The sequence below is a fragment of the Amia ocellicauda genome, chromosome 2 (genome assembly GCF_036373705.1).
Source record: "Amia ocellicauda isolate fAmiCal2 chromosome 2, fAmiCal2.hap1, whole genome shotgun sequence".
Classification (NCBI taxonomy): Eukaryota; Metazoa; Chordata; class Actinopteri; order Amiiformes; family Amiidae; genus Amia; species Amia ocellicauda.
The window spans coordinates 16,473,872-16,492,583 of NC_089851.1; the positions used below are offsets into that span (position 1 = coordinate 16,473,872).

An 18,712-nucleotide genomic window follows, 5' to 3' on the forward strand; every position below is an offset into this window, starting at 1 on the left:
CAACACGTACAACCTTGAGGCGGATGGGCTACAACAGCAGAAGACCCCACCGGGTACCACTCATCTCCACTACAAATAGGAAAAAGAGGCTACAATTTGCACAAGCTCACCAAAATTGGACAGTTGAAGACTGGAAAAATGTTGCCTGGTCTGATGAGTCTCGATTTCTGTTGAGACATTCAGATGGTAGAGTCAGAATTTGGCGTAAACAGAATGAGAACATGGATCCCATGGATGCCTTGTTACCACTGTGCAGGCTGGTGGTGGTGGTGTAATGGTGTGGGGGATGTTTTCTTGGCACACTTTAGGCCCCTTAGTACCAATTGGGCATCGTTTAAATGCCACGGCCTACCTGAGCATGTCCATCCCTTTATGACCACCATGTACCCATCCTCTGATGGCTACTTCCAGCAGGATAATGCACCATGTCACAAAGGTCGAATCATTTCAAATTGGTTTCTTGAACATGACAATGAGTTCACTGTACTAAACTGGCCCCCACAGTCACCAGATCTCAACCCAATAGAGCATCTTTGGGATGTGGTGGAACGGGAGCTTCGTGCCCTGGATGTGCATCCCACAAATCTCCATCAACTGCAAGATGCTATCCTATCAATATGGGCCAACATTTCTAAAGAATGCTTTCAGCACCTTGTTGAATCAATGCCACGTAGAATTAAGGCAGTTCTGAAGGCGAAAGGGGGTCAAACACAGTATTAGTATGGTGTTCCTAATAATCCTTTAGGTGAGTGTATAGTCTTGAGTTGACATGTCCTAGATGATGCCTTTGTATATATACTGTACATATATACACACTATACACACACATATACTGTACATACATTATATATATTTATTTTATTTTTTTATTCTCAGCTACAGCAAAAAACGATTGAGTCTCTACTGAAATCAGCTGCTAGTGGCAATGAGGTAAGATTTTCCATTAGTTAAGCCTGCATATTGTGGAAAGTCTCTGGTATAAATCAAAACATATTATCTCAGAGAAATTAAAAAGACAAGAAAATCTTACATTTTGAAAATGTTTAGAGCAAAGGTGAGTTACAAGCCTGGCAAGACAATTTATCCGGCATACTGTACAAGATTAAACACTACAAACCCTGAGGCTAATTGGATTTTTCTATGCGTGTGGTAAACACGGTATTCAATCGGCACATTCTATTTACCACATTATGACAGTGGTTTAGATAAGTCATAATATTCCAGGACAGTGGCAAACTACCCATTGAATAGGGAAGCTAAATTGGTTAATGAAGGTACATTCAGCACACCAACATTGTGCAGAATATTGTGTACACTAATAGCATATTCCTGAAAAATAGTAGAAAATGTGTCATATTCGTTAAGCATTTTCAGAACTTGTCACCTTAAAGCTCAGAGATTAAGATAGGTGCACTCAACATCGGACTGGAGTCGGGTTACTGTCGATTCACACTGGAGAGGTTTCCGCTTCCCACAATGCAAGATTTGTCACCAGCATGTATGCATTTTTTGATAGGAAATAGGTAAAAGGATACTTGTATCTGAGTCGCTGTAAAGAACCAGATTTTCTCATCTTTACAATGAGTTGAAATGCATGATTTGGCAACAGGACCTAGCTATATGTTCACTCAGAAGCTTTTAGAAAAGAACACTGACCAATAAGTATTTTAATAGAAGGCATTAATGAACATTAAATGAATCCTAATACAATTAATCTTTTCAGAACTGTTCATTTGTTATGATTATTACATAAATGAGAGAGAAAATAATTAAACTTGTCATGTTTATGTACAGTGAGGGGAAAAAAGTATTTGATCCCCTGCTGATTTTGTACGTTTGCCCACTGACAAAGAAATGATCAGTCTATAATTTTAATGGTAGGTGTATTTTAACAGTGAGAGACAGAATAACAACAAAAAAATCCAGAAAAACGCATTTCAAAAAAGTTATACATTGATTTGCATGTTAATGAGGGAAATAAGTATTTGACCCCTTCGACTTAGTACTTGGTGGCAAAACCCTTGTTGGCAATCACAGAGGTCAGACGTTTCTTGTAGTTGGCCACCAGGTTTGCACACATCTCAGGAGGGATTTTGTCCCACTCCTCTTTGCAGATCCTCTCCAAGTCATTATGGTTTCGAGGTTGACGTTTGGCAACTCGAACCTGCAGCTCCCTCCACAGATTTTCTATGGGATTAAGGTCTGGAGACTGGCTAGGCCACTCCAGGACCTTAATGTGCTTCTTCTTGAGCGACTCCTTTGTTGCCTTGGCTGTGTGTTTTGGCTCATTGTCATGCTGGAATACCCATCCACGACCCATTTTCAATGCCCTGGCTGAGGGAAGGAGGTTCTCACCCAAGATTTGACGGTATATGGCCCCGTAATGTTTCCACCTCCATGTTTGACGGTGAAGATGGTGTTCTTGGGGTCATTCCTCCTCCTCCAAACACGGTGAGTTGAGTTGATGCCAAAGAGCTTGATTTTGGTCTCATCTGACCATAACACTTTCACCCAGTTCTCCTCTGAATCATTCAGATGTTCATTGGAAACTTCAGACGGGCCTGTACATGTGCTTTCTTGAGCAGGGGGACCTTGCGGGCACTGCAGGATTTCAGTCCTTCATGGCGTAGTGTGTTACCAATTGTTTTCTTGGTGACTATGGTCCCAGTTGCCTTGAGATCATTAACAAGATCCTCCCATGTAGTTCTGGGCTGATTCCTCACCATTCTCATGATATCATGAAACTCCACGAGGTGAGATCTTGCATGGAGCCCCAGACTGAGGGAGACTGACAGTTATTTTGTGTTTTTCCATTTGCAAATAATCGCACCAACTGTTATCACCTTCTCAACAAGCTGCTTGGCGATGGTCTTGTAGCCCATTCCAGCCTTGTGTAGGTCTACAATCTTGTCCCTGACATCCTTGGACAGCTCTTTGGTCTTGGCCATGGTGGAGAGTTTGGAATCTGATTGATTGATTGCTTCTGTGGACAGGTGTCTTTTATACAGGTAACGAGCTGAGATTAGGAGCACTCCCTTTAAGAGAGTGCTCCTAATCTCAGCTCGTTACCTGTATAAAAGACACCTGGGAGCCAGAAATCTTGCTGATTGATAGGGGATCAAATACTTATTTCCCTCATTAACATGCAAATCAATTTATAACTTTTTTGAAATGCGTTTTTCTGGATCTTGTTGTTGTTATTCTGTCTCTCACTGTTCAAATACACCTACCATTAAAATTATAGACTGATCATTTCTTTGTCAGTGGGCAAATGTACAAAATCATTTTATATATAAATATATATATATATATATATATATATATATATATATATATATATATATATAAAATGATATTTAACATGAATATTCATATATTCATGTTAAAACTGATGTTCAATGGGTAAATTTGGTGATTTTATGTGTTATTAGATTGAGTTGAACACTGATTCAGCCTAGAGAAAACTAAAACTTCTAGTTGCATGAGCCGAGTTGTTTAGCAATTGACTGCCACTCAGTTGTTTTCTGTGTGTAATAAATAAATACATTCATATACTTAAAACTTGATGGTACATCATCCTTGTTAACTATTCAGCTCTACAGAATGGCATATGCATTCCTGTGATTGTGTTAACTGGCCTTCTGGTGTCGTTCCAGGGTTATGAGGTGGAGAATGTACTGGGGAAGGCGGTGGGCCCCCTGACTGGTTATGTTCATGTTGTAACAAGGGAACCAGCAGCCTGGATTGGACTGGAAGAAATCACCCTCTGAACAGGCAGAAACCCAGGAAGTGTTACTGAGAAATTGCCCTGAGCTATAAGACCTAATAGTGAGGTTGCTTCAAAACTGCAAGAGGGGGAAAAAAAATATTGAAACAGCATGAATCTATTTATGCGGTATGAGTTCCTTGAGATGTGACTGAAATAGAGTTGAAGAGTGAAGTTCAATAGTGTTTTGATATTGGACACTGCTTCTCATTCCCGCCATGTGATTATGCACATGTTGGTGTTGTTAAATGTTGTTCTAAAGTAACACTATTTCTGTTTGCAGTCTTCAAACACTGGCTTTATGACAGCTTGGAGGTTTGCCTTCCCTGTAAATCTACCTCATTGTATATGTTTGTAAAAAGATTTTGTGATGCCACTAAAGATTGTCCCCTGTGGTTATTATAGAAAAGATGTGCAGACAAAATGTCAATAGGATATTTGCTGTGTACATCATTATAATCTTGTAATAATCCAGTGTAATCCAGTGTAGTGAGTCCACAGAAAGCCTAATATGGAAAATTAAATCCAGGTATTTGTTTAAATAGCTGTGCTACTGTATTATGTATTTCAAAGTCTCCATTATACCACTTTCACACCTGTTGCATACCCTTTAGCAAACTAAACTTTGGAGAGAAAAAAAAAAAACGTGTTCTTGTTAGGGTTTTGTTTTGGCTCTATGAACCAGAGTAAGTGAGACATTGATTTTTTTGTTTTCCTTCTTTCAATGATATGGCCAGTCTATATTTGGAGAAATTTTCCGGCTTTCTGTGATCAGATTTGTCAGCAGTGGGAGAACTGGAGGTGTTTTTCTGTTTTTCAATCCTTAGTTGTTTTATTGCCATTGACTGACAGATGCTGGTTATCGGTTTATCTGTGAACTTCCTCCCCTAAGTTTGTAGGTGGTGAGTCCTTAAAGAGTGGATCTGTAACTGACAAATAAGATGATTTGCTTTTACTACAATGTCTGAACTGTTTATGAGGGCTCTGAAAAGCTAATAAACTGTGTTGTGTTTCAAATGTCCTAATAAATGTATATGCAAAGTCATTACAACTTTGATAAAAATGTGAATGTCTGCTCTTTACAATGGAAACTGCTTTCTGTGGCCGTGTGACTGAGGAAATGAAGGACTGACTAGAGTATAGTTTAGCACATCTTTCTACCTTTTTAGAAGGGTAAACTAAATGTCAATAAGGTCCAGTCCACTAGTGTTTCATTGAAATATGTCTGATATATGTAGCACTTGCAGGATTATGTGAAGTTGAATTTCCTCACCTGCAGTGTGCAGCTCTATAAACCACATATCAAAATTTTTGTAATGCTTATATACTATAAACATATAACATATTTTGGTCTTAGTATATTGTATTATATATGCAAAGTCGTAATACATTATAGCACAAAATACAGGATTGCCATGTGACTGTATGTGGCAGAATACATCGTTTTACATGTTTACACTGCAAAAGGATTTAGAAGTCCCTGGTCAAATCTCACATGCTGTCATTTTACATGGTAGAATAGAAGTCCACTGTAAGTATCCAAGGATTGCATGAAAATAATGCACACAGCTATTGAGACCAGGTATTCAAGTTATTTTCCCTTTGAGATTATTATGAACAAATTATATATCTTTTTTTAATCTAAGATACAAGTACTGGCAAGTCAGATTCAGTCATCCTATATTTATCGAGGCGTATGCATTATTATATATGATACATGGGGGGTGATGGTATAATGACTAAGATAACTTCTGATGAATGAAGTCCAGTATCTATTTGGGACAGAAGGCATTTATACTGTAGGACCTGAACTCATTCAGGCATATAAAGTATTCTGAACAGCTCTCCTGTAGAGTAAGATGGCATGATGCTCTTTCCCTGCCATACTGACCTCCCCAGCTCCATACAGAAGGGGATACAGAGCCCTGAAGCACATCCGCTTCACACTGCATCTCTGACTGCCAGAGCCGCCCATTCTGTGTGGAAAGCAGCACATCAGCTCGTACATTTTACTGAAACGACCTGTTGACCTTTTGTTCTCTCATATTTACAGCTGAGAATAACTATGTTGGCTCTTTTATTGGCACGGGTAGTTATTAACTCTCAGCTGTCACTCATTACAATACTCCCTATTTTAAGAGCCCACGCAAGCCCCGCCCACAAGTCACCATTCCAAACTAGCAGCGTTCTTTTAAAAATGTTTTATTTATTTCTTTACAAAATTCCAAAAAAAAATATATACAAACTTTATATATAAAAAAAAAAAAAAAAAAATCAAACATGCTTAGGCTTGTCGATCCCAACCATACAACGTTTGGGATTGTAGAGATGTACCATAACTGCAGGAATACACTGTAATGTATAGAAAACTCATGAAATAATTTAAGATAGAAAATTAAAAAAAGGCTCGGCATCCCAGAAGAGCGACTGCGCAGCTGTCGCACATCTGCGCAGGCAACCCTCGCAGAAACACGTTTAACCCTTTCGGTGTTGCTGTGCAGTTCATTTGGCGGAGCTGCTTACAGTCAGTCCGTCCAACCTGCCATGTGTGCTTGAGGTATCAGGTCTTTTGACAGGCCCGGGGTGTTCGCGTTACCGGCAGTCGGAGCTGTTGGATCCCAGGAAAGGGGAGTTGGGGAGCTGCTTGAAGAAGTTTCTGAGGCTGGCGAGCTCCCGGCTGAGCTGCTCGATAGTTTTATGCAACCGGTCGTTCTCCGCCCCGAGTTCAATCATCTTTTGCTGCATTTCCAAGTTGCGCTGCTTCGCCTTGTCCCTGCTCTTCCGCACCGCGATGTTATTCCTCTCCCGGCGCTGGCGGTACTCGGGGCTGTACCGGTCCACATGCTTCTTGCCCTTGTCCCGGCCGCTCTTCCTGGAGCCGGGGTGCGCCGAGGAGGGCTCCGGGGTGGTGGGCGGGGTGGGCTGGCCGGTGTGCAGACTCACCGCCGTCTGTGCGCAGGTCTCGATCTGCGAGGGCAGGGAGGAGGACATGTCGCTGTCACTCCAGTCCGACTCCTGCTTGAGGGGGGCGCTGAACACCCCCTTGACCCGCCTGCCGTCCTGCTTGGCGGCGAAGTCCTTCGGGTGGCTGGCAGGGGCCGCGGCGGCGCTGGAGCCCTGCTGGAGGTGCAGGTAGTTGAAGTCCGTCTTCTCCTGCTTCACGCTGCTGTTGAACAGGTCCGCGAACAGCTCGTCGTTGTACAGCTCCAGGTTGGGCACGGAGGGCATGGAGTCGATGTAGGAGCTGAAGTCGATGGCGCTCTCGTCGTCGTACATGGCCTGGGCGGTGCTGAGCTCTGCCAGGCTGCTCTCCTCGCCCATGCCGGTGCCAGCGCCTCGGCCGGGCTTGCAGGAGCCCTGGACCGAGCTGGGCTTACTCTCGTAGAAATTGGCCGGCTCCATGGCCCACTTCATAGCGCATGGTGGAGAGACGCACTGGGAGTCCAGGCTGTATATCACACTCATGAACGTAGTTGTGGTCTGCTCCTCTGCGCGAATGGCAGCCGGCTCGCCCGGGTCGGGAGCCGCGCTTCGGTGAGGCGGGGGCTGGCTGTGTCGCTTCACAACTCGCACCCGGAGGTCAGACACCTGTGCAGCGGGGATGCCGAACAGAAAGCGGGCAATATCAATCCAGCGCGGCGCCTGTCACAGGTGGGCTGCGGTGTAGTCCCCAGTGAGGCGGAGTTGGCAGTTAGTAGCAAGAGTAGCAAGAGCGCAACTCCGGGACGGGTCCGAGGTCTGAGTTTGCCCAGCGCGCACTGTGTTTATTTATCCCCCGGGCTGACGTCACGCGTAGTGGCCGCTCCTATTGGCGGAGAGCGGGGCGGGCGGCTCCTCCCCGGGCATCACTGCGGGCGCTGCGCAGAAACCCGAGCGCTGCTCCGGCCGCAGGGGGGCTCGTTTTTTCCTGCTTTTGTGGTTTTAATTAGCCGAGCTGTTTCAGCCGTGGCGCGCCATTACTGTGACCGTCCTGCCGGCGACACAGTGTCACCAGCGAGATACGCTTGCAGCATCTGTGCAGTGAGTGAATATAAACCGACACAGTCGCGGTGTCAGATGAGCGGTGCGCGACCATGTGCCGTGTATGATGTACCTGCAGCTGCATAGATACTTAACCTCCCGTCCTATCAAGGTGCATTTCAAAATGATACCAAGTTATATGCAATGCGTTTCTAATAATAATCATTCATAATAGCCTCTTTATTGTTTAATTTCTATTAGACACCTGTCACTACGCAGTTTGTGTGTATCGCTAAGGATCATTTATGATTTGCGATCTAAGCATTTGTTGGCCCTTCATCATTTCTTCTGTTTGAATGCATGTTATTTACCTGTAGGAGATGCACATGTTTTACGTTTCAGGTGTGAGTGTGAAAGCAATAGTTTGTATTGATATGAAAAAAGGGTTTCTGCATTTAAACATGCACATTCGTTATGTTGCGCCACCTAGTGTTTGATACTGGCATGGACGCCCTGGACTGCCGTGTCTTGTAAATATTAACGTTACACGTGTTTATATAGTATTAATAATGGACGTCAATCATTATAGGGAAACGTTGAAACATTAAACATATGTATTATTGCGACATGTTTTGGTACACATTTGTAAATACGAATTAAGTGAAGCAGAACAAAAAATCACCATTGTTGATATTAAAAGGTTATACAAAATGTTCTGTTGGACATAGTACATCTTTTTTATCTTTTGTTAGCATAAATGCATTGAGAACCCATGTTTGCATGTATTATTATTATTATTATTATTATTGTATTTATTGACAGACATCCTTATCCAGGACAACTTCCAGGTTATATTACAGTAAAGTGACAGCAAATCGTGCAACAGAAGTTTTTACTTCATATTTTAGCCTTATGATGCCCATAATGAAGTCCTGCACCCTTTAGTGGGAAGTCACCACACATTTAGTATTCATTTGAACACAATATTTCTCTTTTAGAGTCAATTTTTTTCAGATTAAATTTCCTGAAGAGCAGGAGATCTTTGCATTAAAGTTATTCAGTTATTATGAACTAACAGGGCAAGCAGTTTTTGTGAATAATATTTGTCAACCAATGCAACCTTACTTCCTCAAAGTACTTTCACAACTCAGATGTAGCCTCACGTTTGAAGTAATCACATTTGACTTACAGACAGCAATCTGCTCATTTAACAATGACACAGCCATTCAACCTCCCCCTCAGTGTCAAATCAGTGGCCTGTGGTTTTCTGCCCTTAAAACTACTGCAATAGTCTGCAAATGGGAAATGCCTGCTAGAGTACAGGAAAAAAAACATTCGGGAAGTTAGAACATTCAGTACCACAGGAAAAGTACAGTCTCATGAAGTTACACACTATGAACTCATTGATTACAAATGCCTGCAGAAATCTTACATTTCTTCTGTTATTTCACATGAGACTGCTGTGCTTGTGTTGCACATGTGTAAAGTGTTCATGGGAATGAATAATAAACATTCTTATTTTGATAAAATGCTAGTCATTTCTGATAGTGCAAAGTGCTGTGCAAAAACATTAAAATAATGCATCAAAGCTAAATACACAAACGTTAAAATGCCTCTGTGAAAGTGAAGCAGAAGTGAATACTTAAATATAAATGCATTTCATTGCTGGATAGCTTCTCATAACTCCTGAAACTTCTTGAGCCATCTTCTGCACAGCACCGTGTTATGTAATGGATTCTCGGCAATATGGGAGCTGTAGATTCTTCTCGACTAGTGAAGTGAGAGGCGGGAGGTGGTCTCTGACTTTCACCAATGGAGTGAGGAGGTGTGGTATCCCAGGATGAACTCACAAGACTTAGGACAGAAGATTCTGGATACTTTCCAAGGAAGTAAACAAAGCTCTCCAGTACCAGACAACTCTTGTTTTGCCGAGTAATCTTAAAGCTATAGTGCTTTAAAATGAATTAGCTGAATTACACAGTGCGAGTGTGCAAATATAGTGAATCCCATCCGTCTTACAAGAGGTTATAATCGAGTGTGCATTGTGAAAGTAACAATGACCGATGTAATGTCGAATTTACACCTCAGGGCAAAGGTCAGCCAGGACCGTCACTGACCTTTGGACAGGACCTGACTGGCCAGTCTTACACAATCACCTCAGGGTCTACCAGGGAGGAGATGAGTTTACATGTATTTATTTACACGTATGGGTTACACTTTTTGGGGGAGGAAAAAAGACCACACAATATAGGATAATTCAGATGGATCTTTACAGAAAGCACGTAATATGCTATTTCTAACTATCACTGATGTGGGCAGTGTGTATATCTGCCTAACAAAAGCAAACTACTACATGGATAGATGTGTGAATGATAGTGAAACACACGTGGGTGGGTCTCACAGTAGTCAGTCTTTGCAATGTGGATTTACTGGTCTGTAAATGCTTGGTTTAAACTCATACCCAATAATTACAAGATTGTCAGAAACCATTTTCTACCACTTGTAAATAAAAAACTTAACAAGATCAGAAAATCTATAAAACTAGAAGAAGCACATAGCAAAACCCCCACCGTGAAAGGTGTGAAGCCAGTACATTTAAAAATAGTGCTATGAACATTGTGGAGCAAAGTTAATGTAAGAATAGACTCTCCTTCTAATGTGGCATGCCATCTGAGAATGAGTGATGTGTGATGATTTTTGACCTTTAAACTGACATCATATGTCGACATTTAGCAAGCTTTGGCATATAAAAATCGGCTTATTCAGCAGGAAAGTGTGGTCAGCATTGTTTTTCTTCATTGTATAGCTTTATTAAGAGCCCTCAGTAAGTCTGCATTGATTTAAACACATTAAGGGAGTATTTTTGATACAACTGGACAAAAAAAATTAAAACACAAATTTTATTTAATATTTTCATGTAGAAGGTGATATTTTGACAATAATAGCATATTACACCAAAGATGTTTAATAGACTCTATTGGCAATATGTTTGTAATCTTTCAGTGCAAATTGTTTTTGTTTGGCTTAGAAGCATTAGAGAGCATTTGTTAGAGAACATGTGACAATAGTATTACATGCTATAGAAGGGAAGGCAGATCGCACCTCTTCAATCCCCCATGTCTCCATTTTTGTACAATACAATTTTGTAAAGGAAAACTCAGAACTATGCAGCTGCAGTTTTGATTGGTTGAGAGGCATTTTATCAGAGAACATGTGTACCTGCATAGTGGACACAGCCAGACAGAACAAGTCTCATGGGTGGGGCTATTGACGTGCTAATTGACACCAATATTAAGAGTAATAGCTTTTTGCTCGACGTTCTTCTGCCACTGCATGAGGCAACTCTTTAAAAACAAAAACGAGTTTAACTTCATAAGCTCCAGCAGTTTTCTATTGCATCCCTGAAACTAGTTCTATTTAGTTTGAACTAACTTATTTTTGTACATTTACTTGATTTCCTTACCTCTCAGTGTTTGTTTTACCCAGATCATTCACAAAACGGTTTAGAGAGGATAAGGCATTAGAATCCTTTGTGGATTTCACTACATTGTAAACTACTAAACATTTAAGAAACAAACAATGAAATGGTTTATGTCTCCTTGTCATATTCAGTAAAATAATTATAGGATTCTTCAGACGGTGGAAGCACATTGCTGCTTTGTTTCAGGTCCCCTGTATTTATATCCAGGGCTCCCAGCCTTCATAGACTCTGCCCAGGATGTTGGGGTCGGTTGCCTGGTCTATGAGGCACTCCACCTGCGTCTCCACTGACAGGTCCTTGGACGCTGTTGACGCACGGACATTGTGCTCCTTCTGTCCCAGGACCACTGCTTCCATACTGTGGAATGATGCGTTCTTCTCATGTCCCAGCTTGAGCTCCTCGCTGCAACACACACGTGCACACACACAATCATTTCACTGACTGAACACAACTGGGAAAAGACACAGGAGGTCTAAATGAAGCAAATTGAATTCTGGTCAGGTTTTCTGACAACAAATAATATCTGCCAAATTGACAGCATTCCTGGAGTTAGACCTAAGGGCCTAATGAGAGACAAAAAGCTCTGAATTAAAAGCAAATGTTTTTGAAGTTATTCTTATTCATGTACTTTTCACGTTAAAAGGTATCCTCATGTATGTGCAATTCGTTAAGGCAAAATGTAAAACTCTCCTGTCTCAAAGTGCCAGGGATTATATGAAGCTATGTGATCACCCTTGTGTAGAAACAAAGTCCACCAAGTAGACGTGGCTTTTTCATTTTAGGTTGTGTTGATTTTGAAGACACAGGATGCCAGGACAGAGTTGCCAATGAGACATGACTGGAAAGTTGAAGCTGGATATTGCATTGCCTCAGCGCTACTTTACGTGTCTCATCAATTCACAAGGAGGACTAGAGACCACATTGCCACACTAGCCAGCTGAAGCCACATGAGAGAGAGCGCTAGGCAACGGTTATTGAACTCACCAGTACCTTCACATTTCTCATACATTAAGTTCAGCTACTCTTGCAACAACTGAAGTGTGTGCTTCAGGGTGTGTCCCTACAGAGTGCATTCCTGGTTAGCACAAGGTAAATGGGAGATAATTTGGATGTCAACTATAATGTTATCCACTATCAATCTTTAGCAACTAGATGTCTTGTTCTTTTGACCAACGAGGTGGTAATGTCGAGTCTGTTTTGTCAGTAAAAGATGACAAATGGAATAAAACTCAAAATCTATATCCTCTGCCAGAAAGAAAAAACACAATTTATGACACTGTGGTGCATCAGCAGAATGTTTGAATGCATCTCTTGCTAACCTGGTAGTAACTGAGTAACAACAGCAGCAAAATGCACATAAAAGAGTCAGATGGTGTCAGAGAGTCTGGTAAAGAATTGTGTATCCCTGTGAAGAAAGCCATTTTAAGGGTTTGAACGGTTTGCAGGAGTCTGTGATGTTAAACATGTGTACTGACATTGGGCCAAGGAAGGATGTTAACCTCACATGATTAACAGGATGTCCGTCCCATATACAAATATGCACACAATCTGTAATGCGAGTATTCCCCCGAACCCCACAAAGTTAGGCATGTAATGGACCTTTTTTTCATCTTCCCCTAAACCAGGAACAACATAATAATCTGGAAGATCTGGTCATGCAAACAGGTGGTGGTACTCTACCTTGTTATAACAGCAGGATTCGCTCCTTCCAGCTTTCTTCTGGCAAAGCTGACCTTCTGCATGGGGTACCAGTTGATTTCCTGGGTATTGACGTTCTGTGTCCAGGTCCCACCTTTCTTCATTTGTTTTTTCTCCAAATTCTTGTAATAAAGTATGCAAGCAATTATACCTATCAGTATTGACTGTATTGGGTCTGAGTTACACAGAATCCCATTCATCTGATATTATAAGCATATATTTAAAAAGTATGTGGTGATGAAATGACACCACATCTGCCAACACATATCCTTGCGGTTTGCATATTTTGATTGTCCAAGAAAAAGAGAAATGATCAAACATAATACTAGAAATCCATCTAAGAGCAAATGCATAAAATGAAAGCCAAGTCAATAAATACAATATTTACTCTGAAAATGATAATTTTAAACCAATGTTTCTGTACACGCCACAGTGCCTGCCTTGTATCAGCCCTCCACCTGTAAAATGCAGTTCTTGCCATTCATTAATTCATAAAACTGTTGAAAATGGAAGAGATGAAACAGAAAAGGGATTACCTTCCAGTCTAAAGATGGCTCCTTCACAAAGACATCCATAGTGTTGAGCAGGAGGTCTGGCTCTGTCCGATAGGCCCTCAGAGAGTGGACCATGACACTGTAAATCAGGCCAGACTCTCGCATCGGCTGCATGAGGTTCAGGAACTGGCGCGTCAGGCGGAAGGGCATGAGCTCTGGCACGGGCAGGAACTACGGGAACAAGCACTGGTCAGTAAGAGCCCCAAGGTCCACTCAGCAAAATGTCCACTGCAATGGCTGTCTGTGTGTTGGGCTCGGTTCTTAATCCACCGGAGCAATAATTAATCTCATTTATTTATAAATGCCATAAAAAAATATCTTCATAAGTACTTAAATTGCACAAAAACATTATGGTTCCAGTTAGTTTGCTAGTTTGATCAATGCTGCTATGAATTTCTTAATGAATACTTGACACATAATATATATATTTTTTTCTACATACAGAGCATGTGGTTTTATTTTCTGTGTATTGATTCCTGTGTACTGATATTGTTCTTAATGATTAATAAAATACCTGTGAAATGTATTCTCCTGCCACAATTTTATTTCAGTATCACTCTGATATAATCTACAGAACACAAATCCCTCGTAAGGATGCTACGGTGCAAGTGAAACAGACCTGTGTAGCAGAACCGAAGGCATGTCCGAAATCTATGCCCACCATGCCTCCCGTCTCCATATTGATCATGAAGTTGGAGAGGTGGCGATCCCCGATGCCTAGAATCCACTGGCTGACGCACATGAGGGCGTGCGAGCTGGTGAAGTGGGAGCGCAGGGACAGGAAGGCCTCGGGGGTGGTGCTCATCTTTATAAAGGCCCTCCTGTAAACAGTGACAAGCCAAACATGAGCAGCTGGAGACGTTCTGGCACAGGGCAATCTGTACTGGCAGGATAAGCCACTAGACTGGACGATGGCTGCACTCTGCGGTTATATAGAATGGCTCATGGAAAACAGACTGACTGTCTTCCTTTCGCCATGCCAGAGCTCAACTCTCAAAACAAAGGGGCTACGGCACATGTAGCGGCTGAGTAGCATGTCCTGCTTTGTCTTTCTTAGGTTCATTCTAAACTTAATAAATTGGCAACAGCCTAACCTGAGATCCATTAGTTTGTTTTGATTCATACAATTCCTCACAGTGAAATCCATTATTCAGAGTGGGGCTACCATCCCAGGGAGATAGTTTAGCAGTTTATTTATTTAACCAACACAGATAAATCAGGCAGTCTATAACCAATCAAATCTTGATTTTTTTAATTAGGGCTCTCTCTCCGGACCTCTGTAACAACATACTGATGTGGGTTCAAACACTATTCATATTCAAAATTGCTGCATGTCTCTTACACTTCTCTCTTTGTAAAAACCCCTAGTGCGCAAAACTGATATGACTAACATGGTTTGTGTAACATGATAATAAATACCCACCTAAGAAGATCTTCTGGTACCATCTGTTCGATGTTCTTAAAGTTAGCGAGGGTCTCTGTTCGGTTCGCTTTCCTGTCATGGAAATTAGATCAAACAGTCACCATGACAACTCCAGCTGCATGAACGCTAAAGTTGACCACGGTAAGAGGAAGAAATACACATTTTATACTTATACTGGGGAAGCTTACAAAACTACCGTTGGAAAAAAAACAACCTCTGACCACAAAAGCAGCAGGATGTTCAGATAAACTGACAACTTCTGTAATTGACAGATTTGCCCACAGATACACTGGAAGAGCTTGTGTTGAGCAAGTCATTAACAAGGGGGTAAGGGGCTACTGACACCTTAACATAAAATAGTGAGTGAACAATTTGACGTCATTTATCTCACAGGCAATGTGAAACTGAAGAATCTTGAGTCGTTTTTTCCAATTCAAAAGTATAAATATATTAATTCATTTATTTATGGTATTCAACAAAATACACTCACCTAAAGGATTATTAGGAACACCATACTAATACTGTGTTTGACCCCCTTTCGCCTTCAGAACTGCCTTAATTCTACGTGGCATTGATTCAACAAGGTGCTGAAAGCATTCTTTAGAAATGTTGGCCCATATTGATAGGATAGCATCTTGCAGTTGATGGAGATTTGTGGGATGCACATCCAGGGCACGAAGCTCCCGTTCCACCACATCCCAAAGATGCTCTATTGGGTTGAGATCTGGTGACTGTGGGGGCCAGTTTAGTACAGTGAACTCATTGTCATGTTCAAGAAACCAATTTGAAATGATTTGACCTTTGTGACATGGTGCATTATCCTGCTGGAAGTAGCCATCAGAGGATGGGTACATGGTGGTCATAAAGGGATGGACATGGTCAGAAACAATGCTCAGGTAGGCCGTGGCATTTAAACGATGCCCAGTTGGCACTAAGGGGCCTAAAGTGTGCCAAGAAAACATCCCCCACACCATTACACCACCACCACCAGCCTGCACAGTGGTAACAAGGCATGATGGATCCATGTTCTCATTCTGTTTACGCCAAATTCTGACTCTACCATCTGAATGTCTCAACAGAAATCGAGACTCATCAGACCAGGCAACATTTTTCCAGTCTTCAACTGTCCAATTTTGGTGAGCTTGTGCAAATTGTAGCCTCTTTTTCCTATTTGTAGTGGAGATGAGTGGTACCCGGTGGGGTCTTCTGCTGTTGTAGCCCATCCGCCTCAAGGTTGTACGTGTTGTGGCTTCACAAATGCTTTGCTGCATACCTCGGTTGTAACGAGTGGTTATTTCAGTCAAAGTTGCTCTTCTATCAGCTTGAATCAGTCGGCCCATTCTCCTCTGACCTCTAGCATCAACAAGGCATTTTCGCCCACAGGACTGCCGCATACTGGATGTTTTTCCCTTTTCACACCATTCTTTGTAAACCCTAGAAATGGTTGTGCGTGAAAATCCCAGTAACTGAGCAGATTGTGAAATACTCAGACCGGCCCGTCTGGCACCAACAACCATGCCACGCTCAAAATTGCTTAAATCACCTTTCTTTCCCATTCAAACATTAAGTTTGGAGTTCAGGAGATTGTCTTGACCAGGACCACACCCCTAAATGCATTGAAGCAACTGCCATGTGATTGGTTGGTTAGATAATTGCATTAATGAGAAATTGAACAGGTGTTCCTAATAATCCTTTAGGTGAGTGTAAATACCAACATACAGCTGTTTTCCAAAATATGACCTACAAAAAATGTAAAACCACTCAAATGTAGGACTTGATAATGAAAATAAAACACACATATGCTAGGTATTTGTTAAGTTACTTTGATTGTAAACATGTAAGAAAAAAAATCTCAGTTATTTTGTGGTGTAAAAGGAGATGACAAAAAATGCTTAAGAAAAAGCAGTGTGCAGTGTCTGGTACAGCTCCCTCTCTGGCACAAACATAATAAATGCCACTGTGATTTCTTGCTACAACTTCTGCTTCTACTCTGAATTTTTAATACAGTAGGCCCTTTAAAAACAAAAGCTATAAAAAAAAAAAAATCATTTCATATTCAATTTCATTGTATAAAGCATGCAACTGTTTCAAATTAATATTTACAAATCAATGTAATATAAAGATCATTTGATTTCATAAGCAAATGCTTTTCAGATCCATTGCTTAGTAAAGCCATATACGTGTCTGAAGTATATACAGTGAGGGAAAAAAGTATTTGATCCCCTGCTGATTTTGTACGTTTGCTCACTGACAAAGAAATGATCAGTCTATAATTTTAATGGTAGGTGTATTTTAACAGTGAGAGACGGAATAACAACAAAAAAATCCAGAAAAACGCATTTCAAAAAAGTTATACATTGATTTGCATGTTAATGAGGGAAATAAGTATTTGACCCCTTCGACTTAGTACTTGGTGGCAAAACCCTTGTTGGCAATCACAGAGGTCAGACGTTTCTTGTAGTTGGCCACCAGGTTTGCACACATCTCAGGAGGGATTTTGTCCCACTCCTCTTTGCAGATCCTCTCCAAGTCATTAAGGTTTCGAGGCTGACGTCTGGCAACTCGAACCTTCAGCTCCCTCCACAGATTTTCTATGGGATTAAGGTCTGGAGACTGGCTAGGCCACTCCAGGACCTTAATGTGCTTCTTCTTGAGCCACTCCTTTGTTGCCTTGGCTGTGTGTTTTGGCTCATTGTCATGCTGGAATACCCATCCACGACCCATTTTCAATGCCCTGGCTGAGGGAAGGAGGTTCTCACCCAAGATTTGACGGTACATGGCCCCGTGTATCGTCCCTTTGATGCGGTGCAGTTGTCCTGTCCCCTTAGCAGAAAAACACCCCCAAAGCATAATGTTTCCACCTCCATGTTTGACGGTGGGGATGGTGTTCTAGGGGTCATTCCTCCTCCTCCAAACATGGCGAGTTGAGTTGATGCCAAAGAGCTCGATTTTTGGTCTCATCTGACCACAACACTTTCACCCAGTTCTCCTCTGAATCATTCATTGGCAAACTTCAGACGGGCCTGTACATGTGCTTTCTTGAGCAGGGGGACCTTGCGGGCGCTGCAGGATTTCAGTCCTTCACGGCGTAGTGTTACCAATTGTTTTCTTGGTGACTGTGGTCCCAGCTGCCTTGAGATCATTAACAAGATCCTCCCGTGTAGTTCTGGGCTGATTCCTCACCGTTCTCATGATCATTGAAACTCCACGAGGTGAGATCTTGCATGGAGCCCCAGACCGAGGGAGACTGACAGTTATTTTGTGTTTCTTCCATTTGCGAATAATCGCACCAACTGTTGTCACCTTCTCACCAAGCTGCTTGGCGATGGTCTTGTAGCCCATTCCAGCCTTGTGTAGGTCTACAATCTTGTCCCTGACATCCTTGGACAGCTCTTTGGTCTTGGCCATGGTGGAGAGTTTGGAATCTGATTGATTGATTGCTTCTGTGGACAGGTGTCTTTTATACAGGTAACGAGCTGAGATTAGGAGCACTCCCATTAAGAGAGTGCTCCTAATCTCAGCTCGTTACCTGTATAAAAGACACCTGGGAGCCAGAAATCTTGCTGATTGATAGGGGATCAAATACTTATTTCCCTCATTAACATGCAAATCAATGTATAACTTTTTTGAAATGCGTTTTTCTGGATTTTTTTGTTGTTATTCTGTCTCTCACTGTTAAAATACACCTACCATTAAAATTATAGACTGATCATTTCTTTGTCAGTGGGCAAACGTACAAAATCCTTTTTTTCCCTCACTGTAAAGAGTGAAGCAATAGGTGACAAAATAAAAATAAAGAAATGAAACTAATCTAACGGCAAGAAAATTAG

General features: G+C 41.7%; 3 protein-coding genes across 6 annotated transcripts in view; 1 reads left to right on the forward strand and 2 right to left on the reverse strand.

Annotated features, from left to right (window-relative positions):
- The window catches only part of spidr (scaffold protein involved in DNA repair), a 79,338-nt gene extending 74,527 nt beyond the window's left edge, over positions 1-4,811 (forward strand). For all 3 annotated transcript variants that reach the window (XM_066719642.1, XM_066719640.1, XM_066719641.1), the window contains 2 exons: positions 877-930; positions 3,657-4,811. In XM_066719642.1, coding sequence (XP_066575739.1) covers positions 877-930; positions 3,657-3,770 — 168 coding nt within the window. In that variant the 3' untranslated portion in view covers positions 3,771-4,811. The remainder of the gene's footprint in view (positions 1-876; positions 931-3,656) is intronic.
- A 1,141-nt stretch (positions 4,812-5,952) lies between these two features.
- cebpd (CCAAT enhancer binding protein delta) lies at positions 5,953-7,525 on the reverse strand. The gene has a single exon (XM_066719643.1). It carries the CDS (start codon positions 7,229-7,231, stop codon positions 6,359-6,361), a length of 873 nt encoding a protein of 290 aa, XP_066575740.1. The 5' UTR covers positions 7,232-7,525; the 3' UTR covers positions 5,953-6,358.
- A 3,087-nt stretch (positions 7,526-10,612) lies between these two features.
- prkdc (protein kinase, DNA-activated, catalytic subunit) overlaps positions 10,613-18,712 on the reverse strand; it is a 51,680-nt gene continuing 43,580 nt past the window's right edge. For both annotated transcript variants that reach the window (XM_066719645.1, XM_066719644.1), the window contains exons 82-86: positions 14,883-14,954; positions 14,079-14,280; positions 13,442-13,630; positions 12,888-13,027; positions 10,613-11,609 (exon numbers count right to left, since the gene is read on the reverse strand). In XM_066719645.1, the coding sequence (XP_066575742.1) occupies positions 11,405-11,609; positions 12,888-13,027; positions 13,442-13,630; positions 14,079-14,280; positions 14,883-14,954 (808 nt within the window). In that variant the 3' untranslated portion in view covers positions 10,613-11,404. The remainder of the gene's footprint in view (positions 11,610-12,887; positions 13,028-13,441; positions 13,631-14,078; positions 14,281-14,882; positions 14,955-18,712) is intronic.

Bases quoted from the DNA above. Each gene is read 5' to 3' on its own strand.
- cebpd (XM_066719643.1), bottom strand. From the start codon at position 7,231: ATGAGTGTGATATACAGCCTGGACTCCCAGTGCGTCTCTCCACCATGC.